Source organism: Megachile rotundata, chromosome 9, assembly GCF_050947335.1.
Source record: "Megachile rotundata isolate GNS110a chromosome 9, iyMegRotu1, whole genome shotgun sequence".
NCBI lineage: Eukaryota > Metazoa > Arthropoda > Insecta > Hymenoptera > Megachilidae > Megachile > Megachile rotundata.
The window spans coordinates 15,321,318-15,346,421 of record NC_134991.1 but is presented as its reverse complement, the minus strand read 5'-3'; the positions used below and the strand labels follow the sequence as shown (position 1 = coordinate 15,346,421).

The 25,104-nt window shown below is 41.1% G+C and overlaps 1 protein-coding gene across 8 annotated transcripts in view; it reads left to right on the top strand.

Moving 5' to 3' along the window:
* LOC100883697 (protein Skeletor, isoforms B/C) overlaps positions 1 to 25,104 on the top strand; it is a 61,529-nt gene that overhangs the window by 814 nt on the left and 35,611 nt on the right. For 3 of the 8 annotated variants that reach the window (XM_076535340.1, XM_076535339.1, XM_012286323.2), the window contains exons 1-2: positions 16,511 to 16,666; positions 17,490 to 17,672. In XM_076535340.1, the coding sequence (XP_076391455.1) occupies positions 17,606 to 17,672 (67 nt within the window). In that variant the 5' untranslated portion in view covers positions 16,511 to 16,666; positions 17,490 to 17,605. Of the gene's footprint in view, positions 1 to 13,926; positions 14,046 to 16,510; positions 16,667 to 16,739; positions 16,840 to 17,489; positions 17,673 to 25,104 lie in introns of those variants that run through there. The other 5 variants (XM_012286325.2, XM_012286320.2, XM_012286319.2 and 2 more) reach the window with 3 other exon arrangements.

Below are 25,104 nucleotides of genomic sequence, written 5' to 3'. Positions count from 1 at the left end.
CTTCTACGCCTAACTCTTTCTATATATCTCTATCTCTCTTTCTTTCTCTTTTTATCTGGTGTTTTTCTAGATGTTCCGCTGAATAGATGTTCTCGAATACCGTAAACCATGCGATACGAGTACACAACGCGTGTATGTATATATATATATCGATGTACACAATGGTCTGATGCGTCGAGGATCAGCTCGATTGTCAGCTATGCAACCGGAAGTAAATAATTTAAACGAAATTCACGCAGTACACGACGTATCGGATTCCCGCGAAATTAATACGTACGTTTCTCTTAGAGACCTTCAGCTTTTTGTGATTGGCTCGTTATTGCCAAGTTAATTATAATAACCAGTGTTACTCGTTAATCCACACTGGTTTTTGCGACAAGAACATATTCCACCCCTAAGTTTTATTTATCAAATACAATAATCAGACTTTTACAGTATCTTTTATGTCCTGGAAGTAATGTATGTTTTAATTAATCCTCTTACGATTACGCTGATCACCGAAATCGGTGATTAACGATGGAATCGAAGCAATTTGCAACACGACTCTACCCTGTCGAATTTCGTTGAAATTATTACGCGAAATAGAACCGTCTATCGGTCCTGTATATACGTGTACATTACTGCAATGTTTTTCATTTTTTGGCTGTTCGGTGTTCTTTTTTTTAACGCTGTTCCATAGCATAGCTGTCTCACCTGCCTTGATCTGTACTCCTTTGCGTAACACTTTTGTTCTCTGCATCCCCCATCGAGAAGTTTCTTCCCTGAAACGACACATTGTTCCACAAACAAAATTGCTGGGTTGTTTCTTTGGTTCTCGTTAACGTTGTCGAAGTCTTACAGTCGAAGAAGAAGCAATAGAAAGTGAACTGTTCCACGACGTGATGTCGGCGCAAGAGCTTCCTGAATGGAAGTGATCGAACGCAATTGCCGATTAATTGCGCCGTTCCTCTCCTCTTCTCTAATTCGATAGCCTACTACCGATAACACGTGAACCATCGAGGATCGTTTGATACGCGGCGCGAACATACGATCACGATTAACGGTAGACACCAAAGACGATAACATCATTACGGATGCTTGGCTCCGTTTTCTTCCATTAATTTAATCTCTCTGACGTCCTTTACTCGTTAGCGTAAATTTTAAGGGTTTTCAGCTCTTATATATTTTCAAAATTAATAAGATTAAATAACAGTCGCAGTAGATATAATTAAGGGATGCAATCGAAAGTTTTGTGAAGATGGAAAATTTTTATAACAGTAAGAGTTAATCGTTTATTGATTTTTCTGCGATTTCGAGTGTGCTGCCATACCATTGTGCTATTTGACGTGAAAATCTGTTCCAATTCTTTCGTGCATGTAGGGTCGATGCAAGGAAAGAAAAATGTTAACAGATTGATTGCTCTTGGATTATGACTTTCAAGCTTCCTCATTCACAAATTCTCAACTTTGCAATTCTCCGACTTCTCAAATTACTGTCACTACCTATAGGTTCGAATCTCTATTATGTTCAACCTCTATATCCCCAAATGGTAGTCCCAAATCCATATATCACCAAATCCCTACATCCCTAAAACAACCCCACATTATAACTTCAATTCTCTACAGTCCCAAATTCTTGTATTTGTAAATCCCTCCACATCCCCAACTCCCTGTATTTCCAAATTTGTATATCCCTATATCTCTATATCCCCTAAACGTTTATCTCGGAAAATCCCATGTCCTCAAATGACTTCACCGAATGTAGAATGCAGTAAACAGAGTTGCGGTTCGAAGAGAAGGCGGTCTCTTTTTTTCGTGCAGGGTGGGAATTACAGGGCGAAACGAATGAAATTAAGCCATATGGTTATATCGCAGGGGTGTGCTCGACTCGATGCGCGGCGCAACTGGTTGATTTATCGGTGCTTTCGCGTCGCGAAAACTAGCAAGAAGACCGAATTGGATTACGCTGCGTGCACAAATTGCTTTATTCAAATGCAATTTAAGGGTTGCGCGTCTTTCGTTGACTGCGAAAGGAGAGTTTAAACAGGCCATTGTGTTCGACGACGTTCGTCACGTATACACTGTTCTAATTTATCGATTTCCTGTTTTATTTATGTATTCGCAATTTCGATCGAACGCGCACGTTGTTTCGAATCAATTTTATGTAACACGAATTTCTGGGAAATCGAAGGGGTGGTTAATCGACTTCCGTCGACCGTCTTTAAGACGTTCAGGCTTGACCTTTAGAGTAACGTAGGTGGATGTTGAAATTATCTCGCTACTTCATATTTTCTTTCACTGAAGTACGTTCGAGATTTATTATATGGTCAATATACCTCTATTTGATATTGCGCGGGTGGATCTTTATCAAACGTTTTCACCAGTTAAAACAGATCGTTCATTAAATACATTTATTCAATGCTCCGAGTTCCATTAACTTTCTAGCAAATCACTTCGCCCCCTGTGCGAGAACAGTTGCTTTTACATCTGACCCTTCCGACTTTCTTAAGGCTATATTTAAACCGCGATTTATTCAAACGACCATGCTGTGCCGAAACGTGATTCCATGCTTTTCTAACTGACCTTCAATAATCCTAAACTGTTTAGGCAACTCGGGAAATGGACAAGGGTCGGTTCAAGCCCTTAGTAACCCCAGGTTCCCTTAGTGAAAGGTTCGATGATCAACTATTACGAAAAAAGTTAAGGTGTTCTAAATTTTTAAATTTCCAAATCATCAAGTTTCCAAAAACCACCTGACACTGTTTAGAGTGTCCACACTTTATAAAAAATTCTGGTTACTTCATCGCACATAGAATGTCTGAGCTCCCTGCTATAAGGTAGAATTGAATTTTGTGAGATAAAGTTTGTATCGGATCGTGAAGGTTAATTTATATTCAAGAAGGAAGAGTCTTTACGTAAATTTTCACTAAATTTCACTTTTGGTAAGTCTTAGTTGGTCGAAGACCGATATTGTTCGCCATCGTTTTGTATCACCGTGGAAACTTCAGCCATTTCCCGCGTCACAAATCATTTCAGTTGCGACGCGATTTAATGGAAACAGCAGCAGCCGTTAAAGTGTCGCGAAAGCTATCGTTGGTGAACTCTCAGTTGCAGATAAAGAGGTGTATATAATGTGAAAATAACCACCCCTAGATGCATTTCGATCGGGACCACTTTTTCAATCGTACCCATTACAGGACAAATAAAGTACGAGGATAAAATACACTGGATGCCTAATTATTCGTCGTCAAACATACGAGGTCATAAACGCTGTATAATCAGATCGTTGCTCGGGGCTCTCCCTTCTCTACTGGGGAGCGATATGAAATTGGTCATTGTAGAGACACCTTTTGGGGTGTCGTTCACCCCATCGTGTACTCTATTACGCGCATTAGACTCGAGGTTCGTTGGAAGCCTTTTCGAAAGACTAAAATGAAAGAAACTCGGGAGTTAGCGATTCACGGTAACAAATTTAAAGAGAATCTCTAAAGAGTTTATATCTTGCGAATTCAAAGGGAAAGGATTCGGTAATTGTAAAAGATTCGGTAGCGTAAAATAGGGGTCATTGGCGTCTAATACCAATTTCGAATTTTAGAACGTTTAATTTGAAATTTGCAAATTAGCCATACCTGTAATGAAAGTCTCAGTGTTATAGGAAATGCAAACAGTGAAGCCGTTAATTATTTCCGAGCCAGAGGTTAATTCGCAACACTCGATTCGCCTATTTAATGCAAGCATGCAGTTCGAAGGGGTCGTAACTGGTCGCCTAGTTACATAAGTAGGTGCAAGGCAGAAGGTTGGAGACTGGAGGCGAGATCGTAGGTTTATTGATTCGGTTTTCTCTCGCGGTAGAGTTTTTTCCCCTCTCCCACCCCCTAGATCCACCCAGTCCTTATCCGACCCGTTGCTTTCTGTTGCACTCCCACCCCGAGCATCACGACGTTGGAAGTAGGACGCAACCTTCAGGGGCTCTTTCCTTCCCCGTACGACCCTGGCTGACCCAAAACGCTATCAAATTAGTTCCTGTATACCGCCAATGCTCCTGCTACACTCTTTCAACATCCAATCGTCAAGAATACCCCTGTCGCGGGAATTACTCTAACGATCTTCGATGGAGTATCGACTTTTTTCAACCGCGTTTACTTTCTCGACCTTCAAACATCATTGCAGGATTGTCAAAGTTGCGTCTGTAAGTTATGTACAACTAGATGTTGTTACTTTAAAATTTTACTTTCATTTTTTATACGAGGGACGTTGTAATAAGTACATAAAAATAGAAATGATAAATATTAGTCACGTGACATGACATTTAAGGGTTAACACTTCGAGTTGAGTATACAGTAATATGTATATTTGGAGATTTTGTTAGTAAGAAGTTTGTGCTGTTGTAGGAGATTTTACAGCTGGTGGAATGTTTATTTGCACAATAAGTCTAAGTAGAGCGGCAACTTTAATAAACGATCAGGGATATTTTTATCGTTCGACGATATTCACATAGGAAATTTAATAGCCCTATTATATCCGACGATACAATGGCATTATACAGCCTTCCTCTCGCATAACAATCCAACGTTATAAGGAAGATTTCTCTTTCGGAACATTGGCGTAATACGACGCCTTACTTCCCATTCACCGTGCAGCCTATTCTGTCTTGCGAGCGAGTTATTAGACTCGCTCGTCCCATTTCGCGAACAGTTTGATTAACGATTTTCCTCACAGTCCTAATAACCGCAGCAACGATCCTCTGGAACACGATCGTCGTTATTTTCCACCGTAAATATCACAGGCGAACGCTATCCAATGCCAGCCGGAAATACATTCGAAACGTTCCATGGTGTTTACGCTTCTTACTTGCACTCGTGGTAACGCTTGGTGAATAACGATGCGCTAAGTCGACTTAAATTCTCATTCGAATGGGAACAGGAACACGATACAACCGGAAACGACGTTTACGTAGGATCAAAAAAAGGAACAACGGACTCGAAAGGGATAATAAAGTTCCCGCCAACTTCGTGGGGCGCTCCGGTAACATAATATTACCAATCCTGCCCTGGAAGCTTTAGAAACCAGATAAAGAACAGAATTAATACTTTGTTCCATATATTCTGTATACCGGGTGTTACGCTGCATTTACTTACTTTGCAAAAACTGGCGGTTTGCAGATTTCGAATTTGCAGTTTTGGGATTTGGAAATTTTAGGTTTGGAGTTTGAGAATTTGGAGATTAGGGATTTGGGAGTCTCCGGTTTGGAATTTGAGAATTCGGGGATTTGAGGTTTGGGGTCTTGGAAATAGGGAACTTAGAGATTTGTGGAGTGAGGAATTTAGGGGTTTAGGAATTTGATAGTTTAGAAATTTGGCTTAGGAATTTCATGGTTTCGGAATTTAAGGGCTTAGGAATTTGGGGGTTTAGGAATTTGGGGATTTAGGAATTTGGTGGTTTAGGAATTTCATAGTTTCGGAATTTAAGGGTTTAGGAATTTGGGGGTTTAGGAATTTGGAGGCTTAGGAATTTGGAGGCTTAGGAATTTCATGGTTTCGGAATTTGGGGGTTTAGGAATTTGGGGTTTTGGGAACTTGGTAGTTTAGGAATTTAAGGACTTAGGAATTTGGGGGTTTAGGAATCTGATACTTCAGAAATTTGGGGGTTTAGGAACTCCATAGTTATGAATTTAAGGGTTTAGGAATTTGGGGGTTTAGGAATCTGATACTTTAGAAATTTGGAGGCTTAGGAATTTCATGGTTTCGGAATTTAAGGGTTTAGGAATTTAGGGACTTAGGAATTTGAGGATTTAGGAATTTGGGGTTTTGGGAACTTGATAGTTTATGAATTTAAGCACTTAGGAATTTGGGGGTTTAGGAATTTGATACTTTAGAAATTTGGGGGTTTAGATACTTGATAGTTTAGGAATTTAAGAGCTTAGGAATTTGAGGGTTTAGGAATTTGATACTTTATAAATTTGATATTTCAGAATTAACACTAGAACTACCAACCAGTCAAAATAGCTGGTTTCAGATTTCTCATTTTATATAACAAAATTTTATTGTCATAATTTTATGGAAATGTCTGTCCTATTTTATTGAGATAAAAACTAGTTCTATAAGTTACTTGATGCTTTAGTATTTATTCATTTCCCTTTTCATTCTTCGATAAACGTGCATTTTATGTCGGTAGTTCTAGTGTTAAAGGAAACGGGTGGTAATGAAACAAGTCACGATACAACTCGATATCGCAACGCATATTAATACAATATTAAAGAAGTAAAATTAGCTCCCCGCGAAGATGCAATTCCGCTTGATTTTCCAGCGGGACTATCTTAATACTCGAGCAGACAGACACCCTGGCAATTGTTACTCCTCTTTGTTTCCTCGAGACATTGTTCTCTCATTACGACAGGATGTCACGAGGTTTCGATTTCCGCGGTACATTTAAATCCTTCTCGTTCGATAGTTTGTTGGCTTTGGCTGTCGCCTGCGGCTCGAGTAATTACCAACCGGTGCTTCTCCAATTATTTTCTAACGGGAAGATAAATTCAAGATGATTAATTGCTCGTTAAATAATCAACATCGCGAAATTAATATTTCTCGGTCCAACGGCGTTCTGCTTATCGGCTATAAATTTTCAAACCTTGGATCTACGATTCATTAAATTTATTATTGTTCCATTGAACGATCTGATGAACTTGAAAAACTGTCTGGACACTTTAATGGTGAGAAAAATGCGCTCGTAATGGCCGAGAGAATTGAAAAGGGAACGGAGTACAAGGCCGGGGTACAATGCTGTCTGCCTTGAATTTTGATTGGAACGTCCATTGTCTTCCACCTCTTAATTATCTTTTTAATGCTGGTCCTTGCCTCTTCCATTCGTACATGCTTGTCTCGTATGCTTCGATCTTCGTGTATGTAGATTTTTTTACTAGTCGTTCGCAATTAACGCTTGAATACCGTGGGAGCCTCTGGCGAACCGCAAATTGAATTTGAAAATTAAAGAAAATTCCTTTTGGTATTAATATTATAATTAACGGTTAAATATTTTTATATATCTCGATGATAATACGTTAAAGTAATAAAATTATAAGAGATACAAGGGGTTGGATTAAAGATTGTTAACCACCAGGAAATAACATTGATAGGGGGTTCATCTTCTGTTTTCGCTGAAACGAAATTAATATTTGGTTAGTTTCATCGTCTACAGTCTGTTACACAAATACAGTGGTCACGTGCCGAGCACGGAACTTCAAACGATCGCATACGAAGGGAAGATATTAAACTTCGAACGTAATACTAGTTCGATATTTGAGAGCATGTAACCCATGGGAACTTTGGTAAAGAATGCAAGAATTGCGACTCGTGTCTTTATCATTTTTCGAGGAACATGAATAATTCAACGCCAGCTATATTTAACGCTTCGTTGCATCGTGTTACAAATATGCTACAACATATATGTATCTATGCATATACAAGTTATTCGAGTCCCGTATTAAAATTATTTTAAAATTCCCAATAATATTGGAATAAATTTTATTCCATTGAATATACGCTTCAAAGACTATCAGTTTTAGCTAGTTATTTTTGATACTTTCAATGACAGTGAAAATAATTTCAGTTTTAATCGCCTTGTGTAATCGTAGGAACAAAGGGTTCAAATTGTGCGAATAATTTCATTTCGATACATTACGATATTATTTTAAATTTATCTTTCTACCATCCGATACTCCAGTGATATCAATATTCGTCGACACAACAGATCCATCGAAACGGCCCTCGATTAATACAATTTCGACAATTCACCCCTGTTTCGAACGCCATAGGCGTCTGCTAACAAAGCGCTGAAACAAAACACCTAACTTGCGTAAAAGGCCATATTTTCGAATCGTGAGTAGTTCGGAAATCGCGGCAGAGCTCGAAACGGAGTTGAAGAACGCGCGAAAAACGACCGACTGCCAGGCAGAAGTAAATAAGACAAAGGATTCGAAAAAAGGGACGGCAGTGTGTGTGTGGAGACGACGGTAGATAGCTTTTCAAGGAAGAAACGTGCGCGCGGGAAACGCGGGAGCTCGTGTGCCGGCTCGTGTGGACAAAAGCGTGCTTCGAGCTTTTTTTTAATTGTGTCCCTCCTACACCTGCTCCACGTCCCTGCTTCATTCATCCCCACTGACAACACCTTCCACGTGGCCCCATTATTTTGCTCGTCCTTCCTGAATCGGCTCCGTTTTATCGGGCTATCGCTCGACTTACCCCAAGGATGACGATGGTGGATCGCTCGTGAAAACTCAACGATTTCTTCGAATCGGAGAAGGAGGGTGAATACTGACGCGTGAATACGCGAGATAACATTTTATTTTACTATTTATGTAACCGATACAGTTGCTTTTCATTCCTCTTATTTTCTTATCTCGAACTAGAGTCTAATCTGTCACTACTTTTGAGTGACGCTATTTTGCCTAAATTGCCGCGTTTGATTTATTAATAGTATACAAGTTACATGAATAAATTCTACGTCAACGAATTTTCAATGAATCTTCAAAATCGAGTGTCTCTGGAGAAACTTGTGAAATGTTCAAGACAAAAAAGTTGAAAAAGTTTAACCCCTTGCACTATGACTTATTTGTCAGGTGCTAAAATAGACAAAAAAATTGAAATGTTATTTCAATATGTTATTATTCAGTTGTTGACTATGCAAATTATAATTGGACTTGAACTCCAAATTGAAGCGTATCAAAAATTTGAGTAAAATTGATCACGGCTGAGGTACGAGGACGTCACGAGTTAGACTCATCAAAATAATACAAGAGGTTAATACGTTATAAATTCCAAAAGAAATATTCCACAATACTGTATACGTTGATTACAGTTAAAAGAGGAAAATAGTCGTGCAGGGAATTACCGAGCGAGCATACTACGCGGGTTCGAAATTAATTTTCGCAGGAAACAAATGTAACAAATTTACACTACGCCCACCTTTCCGTGTAAAATAACCGGTTTCCACGAGTACTATACATCCCTTATATTCCCGTTTCGTTGGCTCGCTGTCCGATTCGTTGCTGCGACAGCTTTCAAAGCTCTTCCCCTTTCTCCGTGCCTCTTTTCCGAGGAACCACCTACGCGAATTCGTACTTTCACAGAGACAGACCTCGGAGTCCCGAGTTTCGTGAAGCTTCACGCAGCGAGACGTCCTTTTTCGGCTTTTGTACTTCGGCCACTTGAATCCAACGTGCACCAAAGGGATGGCTACCAAATACCCCATACGGTGCTTTAGGATCCGCTATCAAGTATTTCGGTTTCAAGAGAACCAAGTTCAGATTATGAAGCAACTTTTTGTCGACCTGGCTTCAAGAGTTACAACCGTGCTAATGAAACGGATAGTATATATGCACGATGTGAATAGCGTAGAACCTAGATTACATAGGAGTGTACCCTATCTACCACTTCGATCGAACTGCAAATAACTACAGTTGATTCTACTATGATAGATACTGGCAAAACACCATTTGGGAACCCTTAACACAGGAGTGGTAATCGGGTCTAGTAAGATAAATATGGTACTATAATTTCATAGCTAATTCAGATTGTATGAGGTTGAGGAAGGGATTTTATCATGCGTGGAATTATAACACGTGGCGAATCGACTCACGGAGCTATAACATTTGGTAATTGTAACGTGCAGTTATGCCGCGTGACTATACGAGGCGGGGAATTACAGCACGTGCAATTGCACCACGTGGAGTTACGACGAGTACAACTATGGCGCGTAGAATTACAACGCGTGGAAATATGGCGCGTAGAATTACAATGCGTGGAATTACAGCACATGGAATTGCAACGCGTGGAGTTACGACGCGTACAACTATGGCGCGTAGAATTACAACGCGTGGAATTATGGCGCATAGAATTACAACGCGTGGAAATATGGCGCGCAGAATTACAACGCGTGGAAATATGGCGCGTAGAATTACAACGCGTGGAAATATGGCGCGTAGAATTACAACGCGTAGAATTACAACGCGTAGAATTACAGCACATGGAATTGCAACGCGTGGAGTTACGACGCGTACAACTATGGCGCGTAGAATTACAACGCGTGGAAATATGGCGCGTAGAATTACAATGCGTGGAATTACAGCACATGGAATTGCAACGCGTGGAGTTACGACGCGTACAACTATGCCGCGTAGAATTACAACGCGTGGAATTATGGCGCAAAGAATTACAACGCGTGGAAATATGGCGCGTAGAATTACAACGCGTGGAAATATGGCGCGTAGAATTACAACGCGTGGAATTACAGCACATGGAATTGCAACGCGTGGAGTTACGACGCGTACGACTATGGCGCGTAGAATTACAACGCGTGGAATTATGGCGCATAGAATTACAACGCGTGGAAATATAGCGCGTAGAATTATAACACATGGAATTCCATCACGTGAAATTGCAACGCGTGGAGTTACGACGCGCAACGATCCAACGAGTAAAATTTACACTGACAATACTACACATGGAATTACTCCACCGACACCACGCATGGAATTACAACGAGTGACAATAGCCAGTGTGACGATACAAAGCATTGTTCCCTATTCCCCATTCCGCTCAAAACAGCACAAATTCCTGCACGACTCGATGAAACAACGAGTTCCACAACTTCAGCAATCGGTTATTCAAAGTTTCTGAAATTCGTTTTCACCGGAAGGAAATCGCATCATCATCTCCTATCGGTAAGGGAAAAACAAAGTGTAAGTGTATCTCTTCATCGAACTCGCAATTTCTTTGTCTACGGTAAGGAAGCTCATTCGTGCGACAGAATAAAAGACGAGGCTGAATTTCAAATGAGTCGTTCCTGAGGCGCGAGTCTTCTCAAGGATACGCGTGTGTTCGATGTGCAAAGGAACCCGAGCGAAACCTCGAGTTTCGATAGAACGTTTCGCTGGTTAAAACAAACACAGTCGAACCCCTTGCAGGTATTTATCTTACGCAACAGATTGTCAGTGAATAGTGTTTGCGTTAGAGCGATGCTAGATGAACGAAATAAGCTGCCTTGGATTATAAATTATTTCCGTTCCTTCGGTTATGATTAATGAAGTTTATTAAAAGTATGATTCCAAGCGTTAAAACATACAGCGGTATATCTTCTTACTTCTATCCGATACCTATTGCAGAAATAAACAGGCGCGTTAATGTTGCAAAAAGAAGGCGCTTGTGAAAACTCTGATGAAGAAATCGTACGTTCTACCTTCGATTCACTTTCCCGTAAAGAATCTTCTACTTCTATCTATCGAAACACCCCACACTCCGGCGCAGCAAGAACTTCATTTCTCATTGAAATACCGTCCATATTTCCACCTTGCCAATGCGTTTTATACTCATAGCTGACTAAGATTTACAATTCAACCGTTCTCGGTCCCGCTAAGAAGCGAATCACGCGGCACACTTTCTGTGCCTCGAATTGGAAATAATGCGAAAAATGAAATCTTTCCTACCTCCGGCGCACCCTTCGTTTTATAGTCAATTTTAACATTCCTGTCGCTGACAAATTTCTTCCCTTCCTATGGATCACAAACGTGATATCTACCGACGTATTTCCTTTCAAAATCAAGTGCTCTCTGAGATCCCGTTATTTATATCGAATCAAATCGACCGCTTTACTTCGTGTTAAGATTCCTCAAACCACAAAATTGAACTTTTAGGTGAAAAAATTTGGTGTATTGGAAAAATGTACAAGTAAACTTAAACTAGGGTTGTAAATGTAACGAACGGAGACTTCCAAAAGTTCAGTTTATTCCACGTTCCCAAATGAAATTAAAAGCGATCGATTTCACTGTCAATCAATCTCGACCCACTCGTATTTGACGGCTGCCATGAAAATACGCATCGACGAGTCCTTCTAGGAATTCTGTTACGCGTTTATTATCCGCTGTTCAACTATGAATATATACGTAATTTAATTAAATTAATTCTGTCTGATCGAAGACAGACACATTGTGATGAATTCTATCGGACCTGTCAATGCGTCGTCATTTTCTGAAGTGATCACTCGCTGCGCTGTTTAGATATTTTATTATTATTCCTTCGTTATGTAAAATTACGTTATATACTGATTTTGCAACGTAATCTGCAGCAATAGGTAATTTTTATTGAAGCCTTTTTTATTTAGAAATTTTCATTCTTTCTGGGCCTTCTTCATTGTATTCAAACAGTTCCGTGGATTTCAATTTGAAAATGTAAGATGTTCTTCAAGGGTAGCAGCTTACAATTGTTCATGTATTTACTACTGTTCTCATGTAATAGCTTTTTTTGGAAATAATATAAGGCCCAAAGAGTTTTTCTGGACCACTTTAAGCCAACATTATACCCATCCGTTTGTCTCGTGTTCGTCTGTTATTACACCCCTCGTTCATCCCCTAGAATCCTCAAAGCTACCCTGAAAGTTTTACTCCTCCGTTGGACCAATTGAAATTATCATTTCGTACTTTTTTGCTTCGCTCCTTTGTCGTTATTTTTGTTCTCTCTGCGCCCCTCGGTCTCGCCTCTTCAACCCCCGTGCGTTTAGCAGCCTCGCAAACCGACACGGTCGGGGAAACAGATAAAGCCGTTGAGCTGATTTCGAATTCTTTGCCGCGACAACGAAATCGTATTACATTCATTAAAGGCTACGGAGCCTGGCTAAGGATACAAAACACGAGGAGGGTGCTCGGAAGAAACGTATCGAGGGACGAGGAGAAACGAACGATCCGGCCAGAAGAGGAACGGAACCTTCTAACCGCGATCCCGTTGCAAGAAGACACGAACTGCAGTTGCAGCTGCACCCTTTCCCCTTTTGCCTGACCTCCCTTTCTGGCCGAGTCTTCGATGCGCTTGCGATCCATCCCCCTTGGGCCAAATTTCGTCTCTGCGACTACTTAGCGATGGCTAAGAACCAGTTATCTCCCTCGAATCTTGCCAATCGACGTATTTGATACGTGCCCTTTGCGAGCTCGTGTAGGTTGCTGGATCCTGTAGGTGTAGCACGTGGGAAGGGTTCTTCGTCCGTTAAATCGTACACTTACTGAACTTTAACCTATTCGGGACAGTGTGGGCGGCAAATATTCGATACTTTGTGACGTATACAGGAAGACACGTTTCAGGGGTGCTCGGATTCGTGTGGGACGGGATTTGTAATCAATGTGGGACGCGAAATTCAACAACTTTCGCAAAGTCACTGCCTACGTTCCACGGAGAATTGTTTAATTATCCGGCAGAAAATGAGGAAATTAAAATGTCATTCATATACCCGTCAGGGCTTCGTTTTTGATGGTATTCATTTTTCATAAAGAGATTTTTTAGGTGCAAGCAGTACGATGTTAAATAATTTCGGAGCTTTGTAGAAGCTTCAAAATTGAATAGACCCAAGTTTGAAAGTTCTCAAGTTCCGTGTAAAAATCCTAAAGTCCGAGCGTCCCAAAATTGCAAGGATCAGATTCCGCAACTCGCGAGAACGTGGTAGCGAAGCGGAGTATAAAAAGAAAACATCGTCGATAACAATCGTGAGTTAGCAAGGTATCGATAAGTCGACGCGAGGGTATTGGTCCCATCGCTAGCGGTGTTAGGCTAGAGCTGTTCAGGTATCCCGACGGTGGGGGTTGAGATTGGGCGCAGAACCGGCGTCGGTAATGGTGACTACGTTGGGTGGTAGATTCCACGGGGTTAGCACGGTCCTGGAGAGAGGGGTAGTAGTAGTAGCAACGAGGTGGAGAGGCAGGAGGTGGAGGGTTGTACGGCGCGGGGGTGCACCGCAAGCTCGAAAGTTGGGAAAAAGCCAAGGAAGGGGTTGTGCTTCGAACGGAGACCTCGACGAGGGCGCAAGCTCGAGGTCGTCCCTGTATCCTCCCACTCTGTTACGCGATAGGTGGAGCTTCCCTGGCCGCCAATACATGTCCCGGTCCCGTGTACGCTACGTGCGTAAACCCAGTCAGTCCTTCCACGTCCGAAAACGAAAACGCGCGCTCTACGCACCCGGTGCGAGCGAGCTTAGCGCGGGCTCTCCCTGCTCTCTTTGCCGCGCTGCGCTGCGCCCAGCGTAGCTGAACAGGTTAGCCATCTCGCGCGCGATCTACTTGTGCCGACATTCATTCATCGGCTAATTGCTACTTTTCTTCCGAACGTACTACGTCGCCATCGTTGTTTGGTCGTGGGGACACGTTAGTGAAGTTCCTAGGAAATTGGTCGTGATCGGTTGATTAACCTTGAAGTGGTCGCGCGGTTCACCGTGCTCGAAAATTACACTCTTTCTTCTGTAGCAAATCGTTTGCATCAAATTTGGTATTCAACGCGTCTAATTCTTTTTTAAGCTGGATGGCACTCGTCACCCACGCGACCGCTCTTGCATTTGTAGACGCAGTCTCTTGTACACTTGAAATTTGATGACACGTTATTCTTTTTCATAACACTTTTAGAAACTGTCAGGGAATATTAGTAAAATTACTTTTCTAGCTGTAGTAGTTTGCTGGTTCTGTTAGACTTTCTTCTACAATTTTCACGAATAGCGTTCCGGGGAATTAGTGAAGTTGCTTCGGAGATAGCAGTAATGGTTTGATAAACTGGTACCGAGAACCTGTCCTCGGTGACATGGTTTTGTAAAGCGTGCCTTTCTCCAGGAATTTTCACAAACAGTTCCATATTAGTGATCTAATCTATCTTCTTTTGGTGCCACATTAATACATCATGTCTTCCTCGTGGAACTTTGGAATGCTGTCCAGGGGCCCCAGTAAAGTTTTTGCTGAGTTATCTCTCGGTCGGAATTTGTAGATTCAGAGGACGTCAATGAAGTTGTTGAAGTAGGACGTGATAGTTCTATAAACTCGCATCTGGAATGTGTCTTCGGTGACACGTTTGATAGGTTACCATCTTTCTCCTAAAATTTGCTCCAATGTTCTCGACTATCTGTTCGGGGAACAGTGATGTTATTCTGAAGGTGGTCATGATAGTTCAATAAGTTGGTACATGAACTCTCAGTGACACGTTGCTCTATTTCATCTTCTCTGAATTCAGAGAATGTTATCAATTGAAGGAACGTCGAAGTTATTTTGAAATTCGTGATGACACGTTGCGATTCGCAGATTTAGACTGGCACGAGTTTTGTATGTCACAAGGTGCATCGATTGCTGCGCTAGCTCACTGTATTTTGGTGCACATTCTAAAAGATGGTCTACTTTTGATACCGACATGAGAACATCTTTAATTTATTCCTGAAGAATTAGACATGGTTGGATAATGCGGCAGGAAGTTTAAGTGTAACTGGACACAAAAATGGTTCTGTTCAGTGTGGTTTCATAAAGTATCTAATTTCTAAATCGAAAATTGAAGTGAACAAAGGAATAAGCAAGGAAAGTGTAAGAAAAATACCGGAAATGATATTCAGTTCAGTGATTTAAGTATCTGAAATGCTCGAAACACGGATTTGTGAATTTCATATAAATTGGTGAATCGTGGCAGAAATAACAAGTACGTTAAATCTCAGTTGATGAAACCGATCATTGTGCACCGATTGAAATCGTTCTTCCGATCGACTTGGAAACGCCATTCGATTTTTGTGTGTTCTCAAGCGATAGAAAGAGATTACCGCAACGATAGCTTTCGACAGAAAACACGGCACGATGTACATCGACGAGAATCAGTGTCGGCGAAAAATAATACCGTGGTGAAAGCGTGGCAAATGTAGAATAATAAATAGCCGTGCGATTTCTAATTTAATATACAACAAAGAATCATCGCACTTTCGAACCGTCTGGGAAAGAAATTGTCCCAATAATTATACGCGCTAAAATTGCATTGTTAGCGGCGCTCGAAGATGGCGCGTTTGACCTAGCACGATCCATTTCTACTTTCCATCGACTCGTGTTGCGCAAAGGGATGCAATTATCGAAAATGTACCTCGTACTGATGCAACTAAACATTGCATGATTCTTGCACGAGCTGCATTCCGATAGACTTGCCTGCTTCCTGTCCAAACCTAACCACTTTTCTCTGAATCTCTACAAGCAATTAAAGATGCAACGTGTGAATAAACTCTGGACACACCGATGGCATTCTAATTGTTCTTCCTGTCTCTAATATGTCGAAAGCTTAGGAAAAGTGAAACTGTGTTCTTTGCCTCAATCATGATTTCCGAAACTGACTCAATTATTGCTTCGTTCCAGATTAGGTTTCCCAAACTTTTATACTTTTAAATCTACATTTGGGAATGTCTATTCTAGGCTATGTAGTTCATACCTTTTTGGTTAAATTATATGTGAATTATTGATCACTTCGCTATCATTTATTGTTCCTATACTTCATACCTAAAATAAACTCTCCATAAATCAGTCGTCACTTTTTGTGAAATGTAAATTTACCGAACAAACTTGCCTCAAAGTTTCAGACGTTTAATTTTCTGACGAGGGTTTGTTTTTTAGCGCCATTCTTTTAGGGAAAAGTTGTAGCTCATCGATAGAAGGGACGAGCGTATTTCGTGAGTTGTCGAGGCCATGTACACGGCAATATTTTCAAAGCCGCGAGGCTGTAGGGAAAGGTGTGCCACACAACCAATGGCAAATTTCTGTTCAGTCGACGTTGTCTCGGTCAATAGTCAACACGCTCCTCTCGTCTCTCATTCAGTTTTCCACACAGTTTCTTTTCGCAGCTCGATCGAAAGTGTTAACTCAATTCGCAGCGGTTAGTCTCTTCTAAACATTCATTCTATCTGGTGTTTCCTTGTTCGAACATTGATATCTTTCTCTTCAAAAATTTTTGCAATCGATGTGCTGTTCAACAAAATTTAAACAATTTTGTACATGTTTTGATATCAACGTTTGAATCAAATTTCTTGCCCGTATTTTACGTAGAAGGTTTGACCAGTTATTTTAACCTCTTAGTATTCTACGTAGATTTTTCTGCATAGTGGATTTGCTGTTGGTATTCTGTAAAGAGGATAAGAAGAATTTGTTGGATTCTACGGTTTGGTTGAATTGTATTCTTTATGTCAACTTGTGAAAGCTGTTTGTTAATATTATATTCAAATTTACAAAACATTTTCGAAATTTATAAAATTGTTCAAATATAAAAAACGATCGTACTTTTCTTTTCAGTATCAACGTTCAAACGAAGTTAACAATTGTTTTATATTTGAAGAATTACAGTTTCAAAATTAAATTTTGCAATGAAATTATAGGAAATACTTTCAACAGCGTCTGACAAAACATTCGAAAGACTCCATTATTCAAATTCTCCGACAAAAACCACCTCGAACAGCAGAAAATCAAATAAAACTGAAGCAGTTAATGGAAAATCACCGAATCCTTTTGTTTCGAGCACGGTGTCGTTTCAGGGACCTCGGGCGAAACGTTTTCAAGGATACTCGACCGTTCTAAAAAAACCAAAAGATTTTTCTGACCGTGACAGCTCGAAGCACGAGAGGGAAAAAAAAGAGAGCAGGCGAAACAACGAGAAAACAGTCGCGGGATCGTCGAGGTTTCACGGTGTTCCTTTCGAATTCCAGATCAAACGTAAGTGCGCGCGTGTGGTTCGTGTGTGTATACATACATGTGCCATCCTCTGCGTCGACGTTGAACGGAGGAGAAGAGGACTCGGGCCAACAGAAGCCGGAACCGAAAAATGGATGCGACGCCACTGCGACTCATTTCCGTACTGCTTTTGTTCGCCTACACCACGTCACACTTCAGTAAGTCATTTTGCTTAATAAAACTACCCTGCTTCTGGATGCTTTCATTGTACGAAATTACTCGTTTTGCTGGACGGGCCTCGTGCTCCGAAACACATTTGTCTTATCTGACGTAACGCTGAATCATAAGTACTTTATTTTATTCGGATTTTTAGGTGTAGCTTAGGACTCGATTAGTTTAAATTCAGTGTGTAACAATTTATTTTAGATCGCTACAATTTTAGATTTTTATACTTTGAAATTACACCCTTAGCTTATAAGATTTGTTCTACGTTTGTATTTCTACGTCAGGAGATCCCTACATCTTCACAATTCTTTAGATTTTATACATTTCTGCGTGTTCATATATCAGTGCTCTGTTGTTAAAATTCCGTTTACCTACACCCCGATTTTCCTACGTCCCGATATCTCTACGTGTCGGTATTCATACGTTCGAATACCTCCACGTCTCGATATCTCTATGACACAATATCTCTACGTTCTGAGATCACAGGCGCCGATATTCCTACGTCTCGAGATTTCTACATCCCGATATTTCCACGTTCTGAGATCTCTCCGTCTCGAAATCCCTACGTTCCTATATCTCCGCGTTCTCGATATCCCTACGTCCCGATATCTCCACGTTCTCTATATCCCTACGATCCCATATTTCCACGTTCTCGATACCCCTACGTCCCGATATCTCCACGTTCTCTATATCCCTACGATCCCATATTTCCACGTTCTCGATACCCCTACGTCCCGATATCTCCACGTTCTCGATATCCCTACGTCCCGATATCTCCACGTTCTCGATACCCCTATGTCCCGATATCTCCACGTTCTCGATATCCCTACGCCCCGATATCTCCACGTCCTGAGATCTCTCCGTCTCGAAATCCCTACGTCCCCATATCTCCACGCTCTCAATATCCCTACGTCCCCATATCTCCACGCTCTCGATATCCCTACGTCCCCATATCTCCACGTTCTCTATATCCCTACGTCCCCATATCTCCACGCTCTCAATATCCCTACGTCCCCATATCTCCACGTTCTCGATATTCCTACGTCCCCTGATCTCCACGTTCTCAATACCTCTACGTCCCGATATCTCCACGTTCTCTATATCCCTACGTCCCGATATCTCTACGTTCCGAGACCCCTACGTCTAGAGACCTCTAAATCCCAAAATCTCCACGTCTCAAGATCCCTACGTCACAACATTTCTACGTCCCGATATCTCTAACACGCAATATCGTCCCCACATAATTCCCTGTCCCAACATTCCGACATCCCTACATCCCTACCTTTTCCACAAGTACGCTCACCTCACATAAACTATTTAAACTAGTAGTTACAACACTGTATTTCACGTTTCTCTCGCCCCACGAGAAAGTATGTCGATCGAGGTAACGCGTGTCCATATTCAGACGATATGCGATACGAATCACTGAGCATTACACTGTTGCGGTTCGATAGCCGTCGTTAAAAAACATACTTGCCGGTCTAAGTATACACGTGACGAAGATCCATAGGATCAACGACATCATACCGGTAATTCTCCGATTTAAAAGGAACTGTCGTTAATTGCCGGAAATAATGCGCACGTATCGTCGGCGACGGTTATGGTAATATGAAAACTTTGAGCGATTTAGACGGTAAATTGCTAAGGGAAATGAGGACGTGGTTGGTCGGACCGGGCGAGCAGTGGAAAGACGGCAGCAAATGCGTCGCCGTAATTGCATAATGGCCCTGGTGTGTTCCCGTCGAGATACGAAGCCCTGGCCTGGTTTTTACTTGAGGACTTTCACTCCGCATCACTGGACTTCTCTCTTTCTCTTTCACGCAACGTTTCTCTATTCGTCCGTCCCGTTCTACCGATCTCACCTCTCCGCCATCGCTTCTGTTTCTGTTTCTCTCTTCCTTATTTTATTCCGCGCTTCCTTTGTTATTCCGTTTTTGTCTCTGTATTTTTCTTCTCTTTTTTTGTTTTTGTCCCTTCCGCCAGTCTGCCTGGGTCGTTTAGCTCCGCCAGGCTATTATTTTTATCTTCGACTCCAAAGAGACCAACGGAGTCTCGCGATTTTCGACGCGGCCGAAAGTAGATCCACCCTGTGGATAGACTGTCTTTGTCGAGTCGCGTGCTTTTCACCGCGCAAAATCGATATAGTTCTCCATTGATGATCCTAGTGGAGTTAATTAGACTTCTGCTGAATAGTTTCTGCTTCCTTTCGTGTGCATAGTACGCGGAAATCGATATAGGGTAACTGTAGCAGTGGTTGACAGAGCCGGTAACATTTTTACTTACACCAAAAAAAAACAAATAAATAAACAGTATTCACAGACTTTGCATCTCATACATGTCTCACAGCAATTGTTTCATAAAGCACAGTGTTCGTTTTGCAGATCAAATTTAAAAAGGGAAGAGAGTTTCATAGGAATTACTGGTGCGTTCAGATTAAATCGCTGATACGGTTCGACTGCAAACCTCGAGGTACGTTTCTGAACAGTGATTTAGGGGTTGGACACCCGGTACGAGGAACCGACGGGGCTGTAACTCGGTATTAGTCGGTTTCAAGTACGGAATATTGTTTCTAGAGATCCAGCCGCTCAAATTGCTAGCATTTAGCAGCTTATCTGGATTATCGTTTCCCCCATGCGCAGCCTCGGGGAGAGAACGTTCCCGTGGGGTAAAAACTCGGGGCGGACGACTCGCGCTTTTCGAAATTCACCGGGTTTTCTATGGAGCGATTCTCCTTTTTCCTGCGTCGAGAATGGGATTAAACGGTGCAACGGATTAGAGGCGTTTTTCTTTCCATTATCGTATGGCTACTATGAAGGAATCGTCTCGACAGAGGGAAACGCGTTAATGAATTCAGACTTTATGCTGACGGAAATCGTTTGTACCGTACAACTGTACGGGGTGTCGTAAATGGGTCACTGTAGTTCTGAAACAATGGCACTCGAGAAAAGTACAATTATGGGGAAATTATGGAACGATTAATCGAAGATGCTTCAAAGATTTCAAAAGCATTTCTTAACTTATTTATTATAAGTTTTTAATGTAAGTTTCAGACGTTTTTCTACAAGTTCAAAGACGGAATATTTTATACAAAAATTAAAATTATGTCAGAAATTGTTTTCTTAACATCGTCTCACGTAAAATGTTCCGAAGAATCATTTTTAACGAAACTACACATTGTAACAATTTTGTATAACTTCCATAAAAATTCTCTTCTCCGAACAAAAATATATTTTGTTCTTATATTTGTCTTCGGTTCATTTCACAATTTTCCTTCAACAGCGTCGCAATTGTTCTCAAGAAATTCAACATACTTTTGCCAGGCATTCAAGAAACCGTAATCGTGCATAAAAATAAAATCCTCCTCCGACGACCATTAGACGGTATAGCTTCGGAAGTTGCGTTAAACGTGTCCTAAAATTTTTCGATTGGATTGTTAATTGATTGCGACGTTTGCCTTGGTTTCTACATCTACGAGTACACGCGGATGAACGTTTAACGTTTGACCTACTTTTGAAATAATTTGAAAGGCTCTGGAGCGTGTTCCAGGGTCAAACGTATGCCCTCGACAAAATTCTACCTTGGAATTAGAACCGATCGGAAATTATTTACAAATAACTCTACTTCAATCTTACAGATGCGAATTGTAGAAATAGTACGTGAAGATACATGTACGTGAATTGTATTTTATATTTGCACATGTGTGTGTCTCTACACGTGTGTGAATTTTATAGATGCACACGTGTGAGTCGTATAGGTACATATGTGTGAGTCGTACAGATACACATGTGTGAGTCAGATACACATGTTAGTCGTACAGATACACATGTGTGAGTCAGGTACACATGTGAGTCGTAAAGATACACATGTGTGAGTCAGATACACATGTGAGTCGTAAAGATACACATGTGCAGTCGTATAGATACACATGTGTGAGTCAGGTACACATGTGAGTCGTAAAGATACACACGTGTGAGTCGTATAGGTACATATGTGTGAGTCGTATAGGTACACATGTGTGAGTCGTAAAGATACACATGTGTGAGTCAGATACACATGTGAGTCGTAAAGATACACATGTGCAGTCGTATAGATACACATGTGTGAGTCAGATACACATGTGAGTCGTAAAGATACACATGTGCAGTCGTGCAGATACACATGTGTGAGTCAGATACACATGTGAGTCGTAAAGATACACGTGTGCAATCGTGCAGATACACATGTGTGAGTCAGATACACATGTGAGTCGTGCAGATACATAGAACGTGAAGTAGATACACGTACGCGAGGTCAACACATTTCTAGTTGCGTTATTTGTTCAAGAACACTCAGCACACCTATCTCTCGCACACATAGAAAAAAAAAACATGCTAAACTTCCGGGACACCTTGTACACTGGTATATGCGGAGATAGGAGAGGAAAAAAGAGAATGGACGTGCACATGTAGCTTCCAATAAAGCCTCGCTCGAGTGCTCGATCGGCACTCGACGAATCTCGAATCGGACAATACCCTCATGGCACGTCCATCTGAAATAACCCATAAGGTCTCTCGCTGTACTACGCACATGGTATCGGTTCTCTCTTAAATGTATTAATCTGCCGTTCAAAGTACATCCGTCAACTTAATTTCAAGCACTTAAATTAACTGTTCTGAAAAATATGAGTGGAAAAATATTTCTGAACGATAGAAGTTTGTAGGGATTAGCAATATACAAGCAGCGAAGTTTTCTATCTTTTTTTGCAGGGATTACTTCCGGGTCAGTAATCTTACCTCGATCAATCCATAAGCTTACAGATTATCACTTGTGATGCGTGGATTACACGCACCACTTTTCTCACTCGCGGTCTTCCTCTTCGCTAAACGAAACGAGTTATAATACTTTTATCGAACATAATATTTTTATATATTCGAGCAATAAAACGAGGCCACACGTCCAGAAATTATTGACGTTCGTAAAATGTTTCCATCTAAAAAGATTCTCGATCGGGAATCGGAGAAGCGGAAATCTCGAATCAGAGAGCACGCGTTGGTACGCGTACGTGATCCCGATGTCACGACTCGACCGTTCGCGTTGCAGAAGTAATCGAGCAATTTTTTTCCTTCTCTTTTCTTTTTTTTTTATCTTGCTTTCCCTTGGGATTACTTCCGGTTCAACGAGTCCCGCTCAGTCGGGTTCAATCTCCGTACTCTGTGTCAGATTACAGAGTACTCGCCGTAGTAACATCTATAGTAACACGTGTGTAGTATGTAAACTCGTGGTGTACGCGTGCGCGTCCACCAGGACCAGGGCACCCATATGCATGGCACCCAACTGCATACACCGATTGAAAAATACCTGCGTCCGTGTGAGCGTTCGATGCACATCAGGGACGCATCTTCCTTTCTTTCGATGCAGTTATCGTGCGCGGATACTTTCAATTCGATCGATTGTTTCAAATCATTCGTTAAGCCGGAAATTTATTACGGTACTGGCTGATCGAACCACTGATTAATGATTCGGTGGTTAACTGATACAGAACACATTAATATTTCATGTAAGTGATTATACAAATTACAGAACATCTATCTCAAATTTTTTTTTGTACCTATTTTATAAAGTTATAAATGATCCAGCATTACAAACACGTTTGCTGCATATGAAGCCTCATATTCTTTCTGTAACATCACTTCAGATAATAAAAATAAAAACGTCCCAAGAATCGAAACATCTAAGTAGAAGATGACATAGAAAATGAACTATTTTTTGCTTATAAGGTAATACGATTTAGTACTAAAATTTCGACTAAAAATTCGAAGACCGAGCATCAGGAGAGTGAACTTTGGAGCTTTGTGTACGGGGCTTAAGTAGCCCCTACCGGGGTGTTTGCAGGGGTGGGGGCGTCGTTACGCCGCTCAGACAACGGCGCCCCTCCAGGAGGACGCCAGTAGTAGAGGGGCGTCGTTTCCAAGGGGTTGATGCGTACCAAAGAGCGCCCCACCATTCGGCTTCGCTGTGGAAGTGGAATAGGTCAGCCGGACGTTCTGAATCAACCTCGTAGTTACGATTATTCCTATACATTTTGAAACTTTCGATTCTTCTGTATACTTTTGTACAAGGACTATTTCTTCGCCCGAACTTCGTGGAATGCTTAATACGGAAAGTTACTTTTCTTCTTCGTCCATAATGATGCATTCATTCATACGATCGATTGTATTAAATCTGCAACTTCAGTGTATGGTATTTCGAACGGGTTAAATCGATTGCATAATAGATTATCTTTTTTGAATCCGTTGCAACTTGTATTTTTCTATGGATGCTCACGTTATGGGAAACTAACGATTTTCACTGAGCTGAAATTTTCTTGTAATTGAAATTCGTGTTTTACAAAATTGCAATGAATAGAATCGCGCGAAATACTTCTTTCCTTGCGATGTAGAGCAATTATGCATTCTTCTGGCAATCAGCACACCTTGACACGAATGAATACTTGCATTCTACGGTCTTGGAATTCAAAGTCTTTTGTCCATGATCCAAATTGCAACTCATTACCAATTAATCTATTTCTGTCTATGTCCAGTATCTATATCCGTAAATCCAGATCCTTGAATCTCTATTCCGAAATAAAGTTATGGCTATATTTGATTGAAAATATAAAGTATACTTCGTTTCGTTCGATCCTGTACGATTTCATGAAATTTCAAGAAAAAAGGTAGGAAGAGAAGCTGCAATTCTGTCTGGTCTTTCATCGAAGCGACCGATATCAGTGGATGGTCGTAGAAATTGGAATCGATCACCGATAACAAGAACGACCGACGCGAGTACCGAAAGATACGGATAATATAGCACAAAGGTACAGGTACGAGCCCGGTGCGATCATAGATTTCTACAGGCAATACCGTTCCATTAGTTAAATTGTTTCCCTGATACGTCCGCGCTCTTTGACTCCGGCTTTTATTTCACTTTGCTACAAGATAGGCACAGCTACGATGCAATTCCAGATTATCCTCTACTCGAACGAGTCGATAAGAAAATGGCATGAAAGAAGAAAGGGATCCCCGTAGGGAGACGGGTGATCATTTGATTGCGGATAGATTAAGATACAGCCAGAGGGGGTCTCACAATACAAACTGTACGTTTTGTATCAGATACCGATTAATACTAATGCGAAGAATTCAACCTTTTTATTCGAAAAAATAAATTATCTTCCTCTTTCTGAACGATCACTTTATCGTGTCACTAATATATTTTTAACATCTCCTATATTCAGAACTTAAATTGCAACAAGTAAACTTCAAGAATACGTATGTAGAATTGAAGTATACGGTTCTGCAATTTTCTAATTGCAACTTAGCAACATTTCATGGCGGCCACAGGTGGACTGTTAATTGATAACAGATCCAGGGTATCGAGAAGACCTTTTAGCCAAGTCCCAAATTGGCCGTG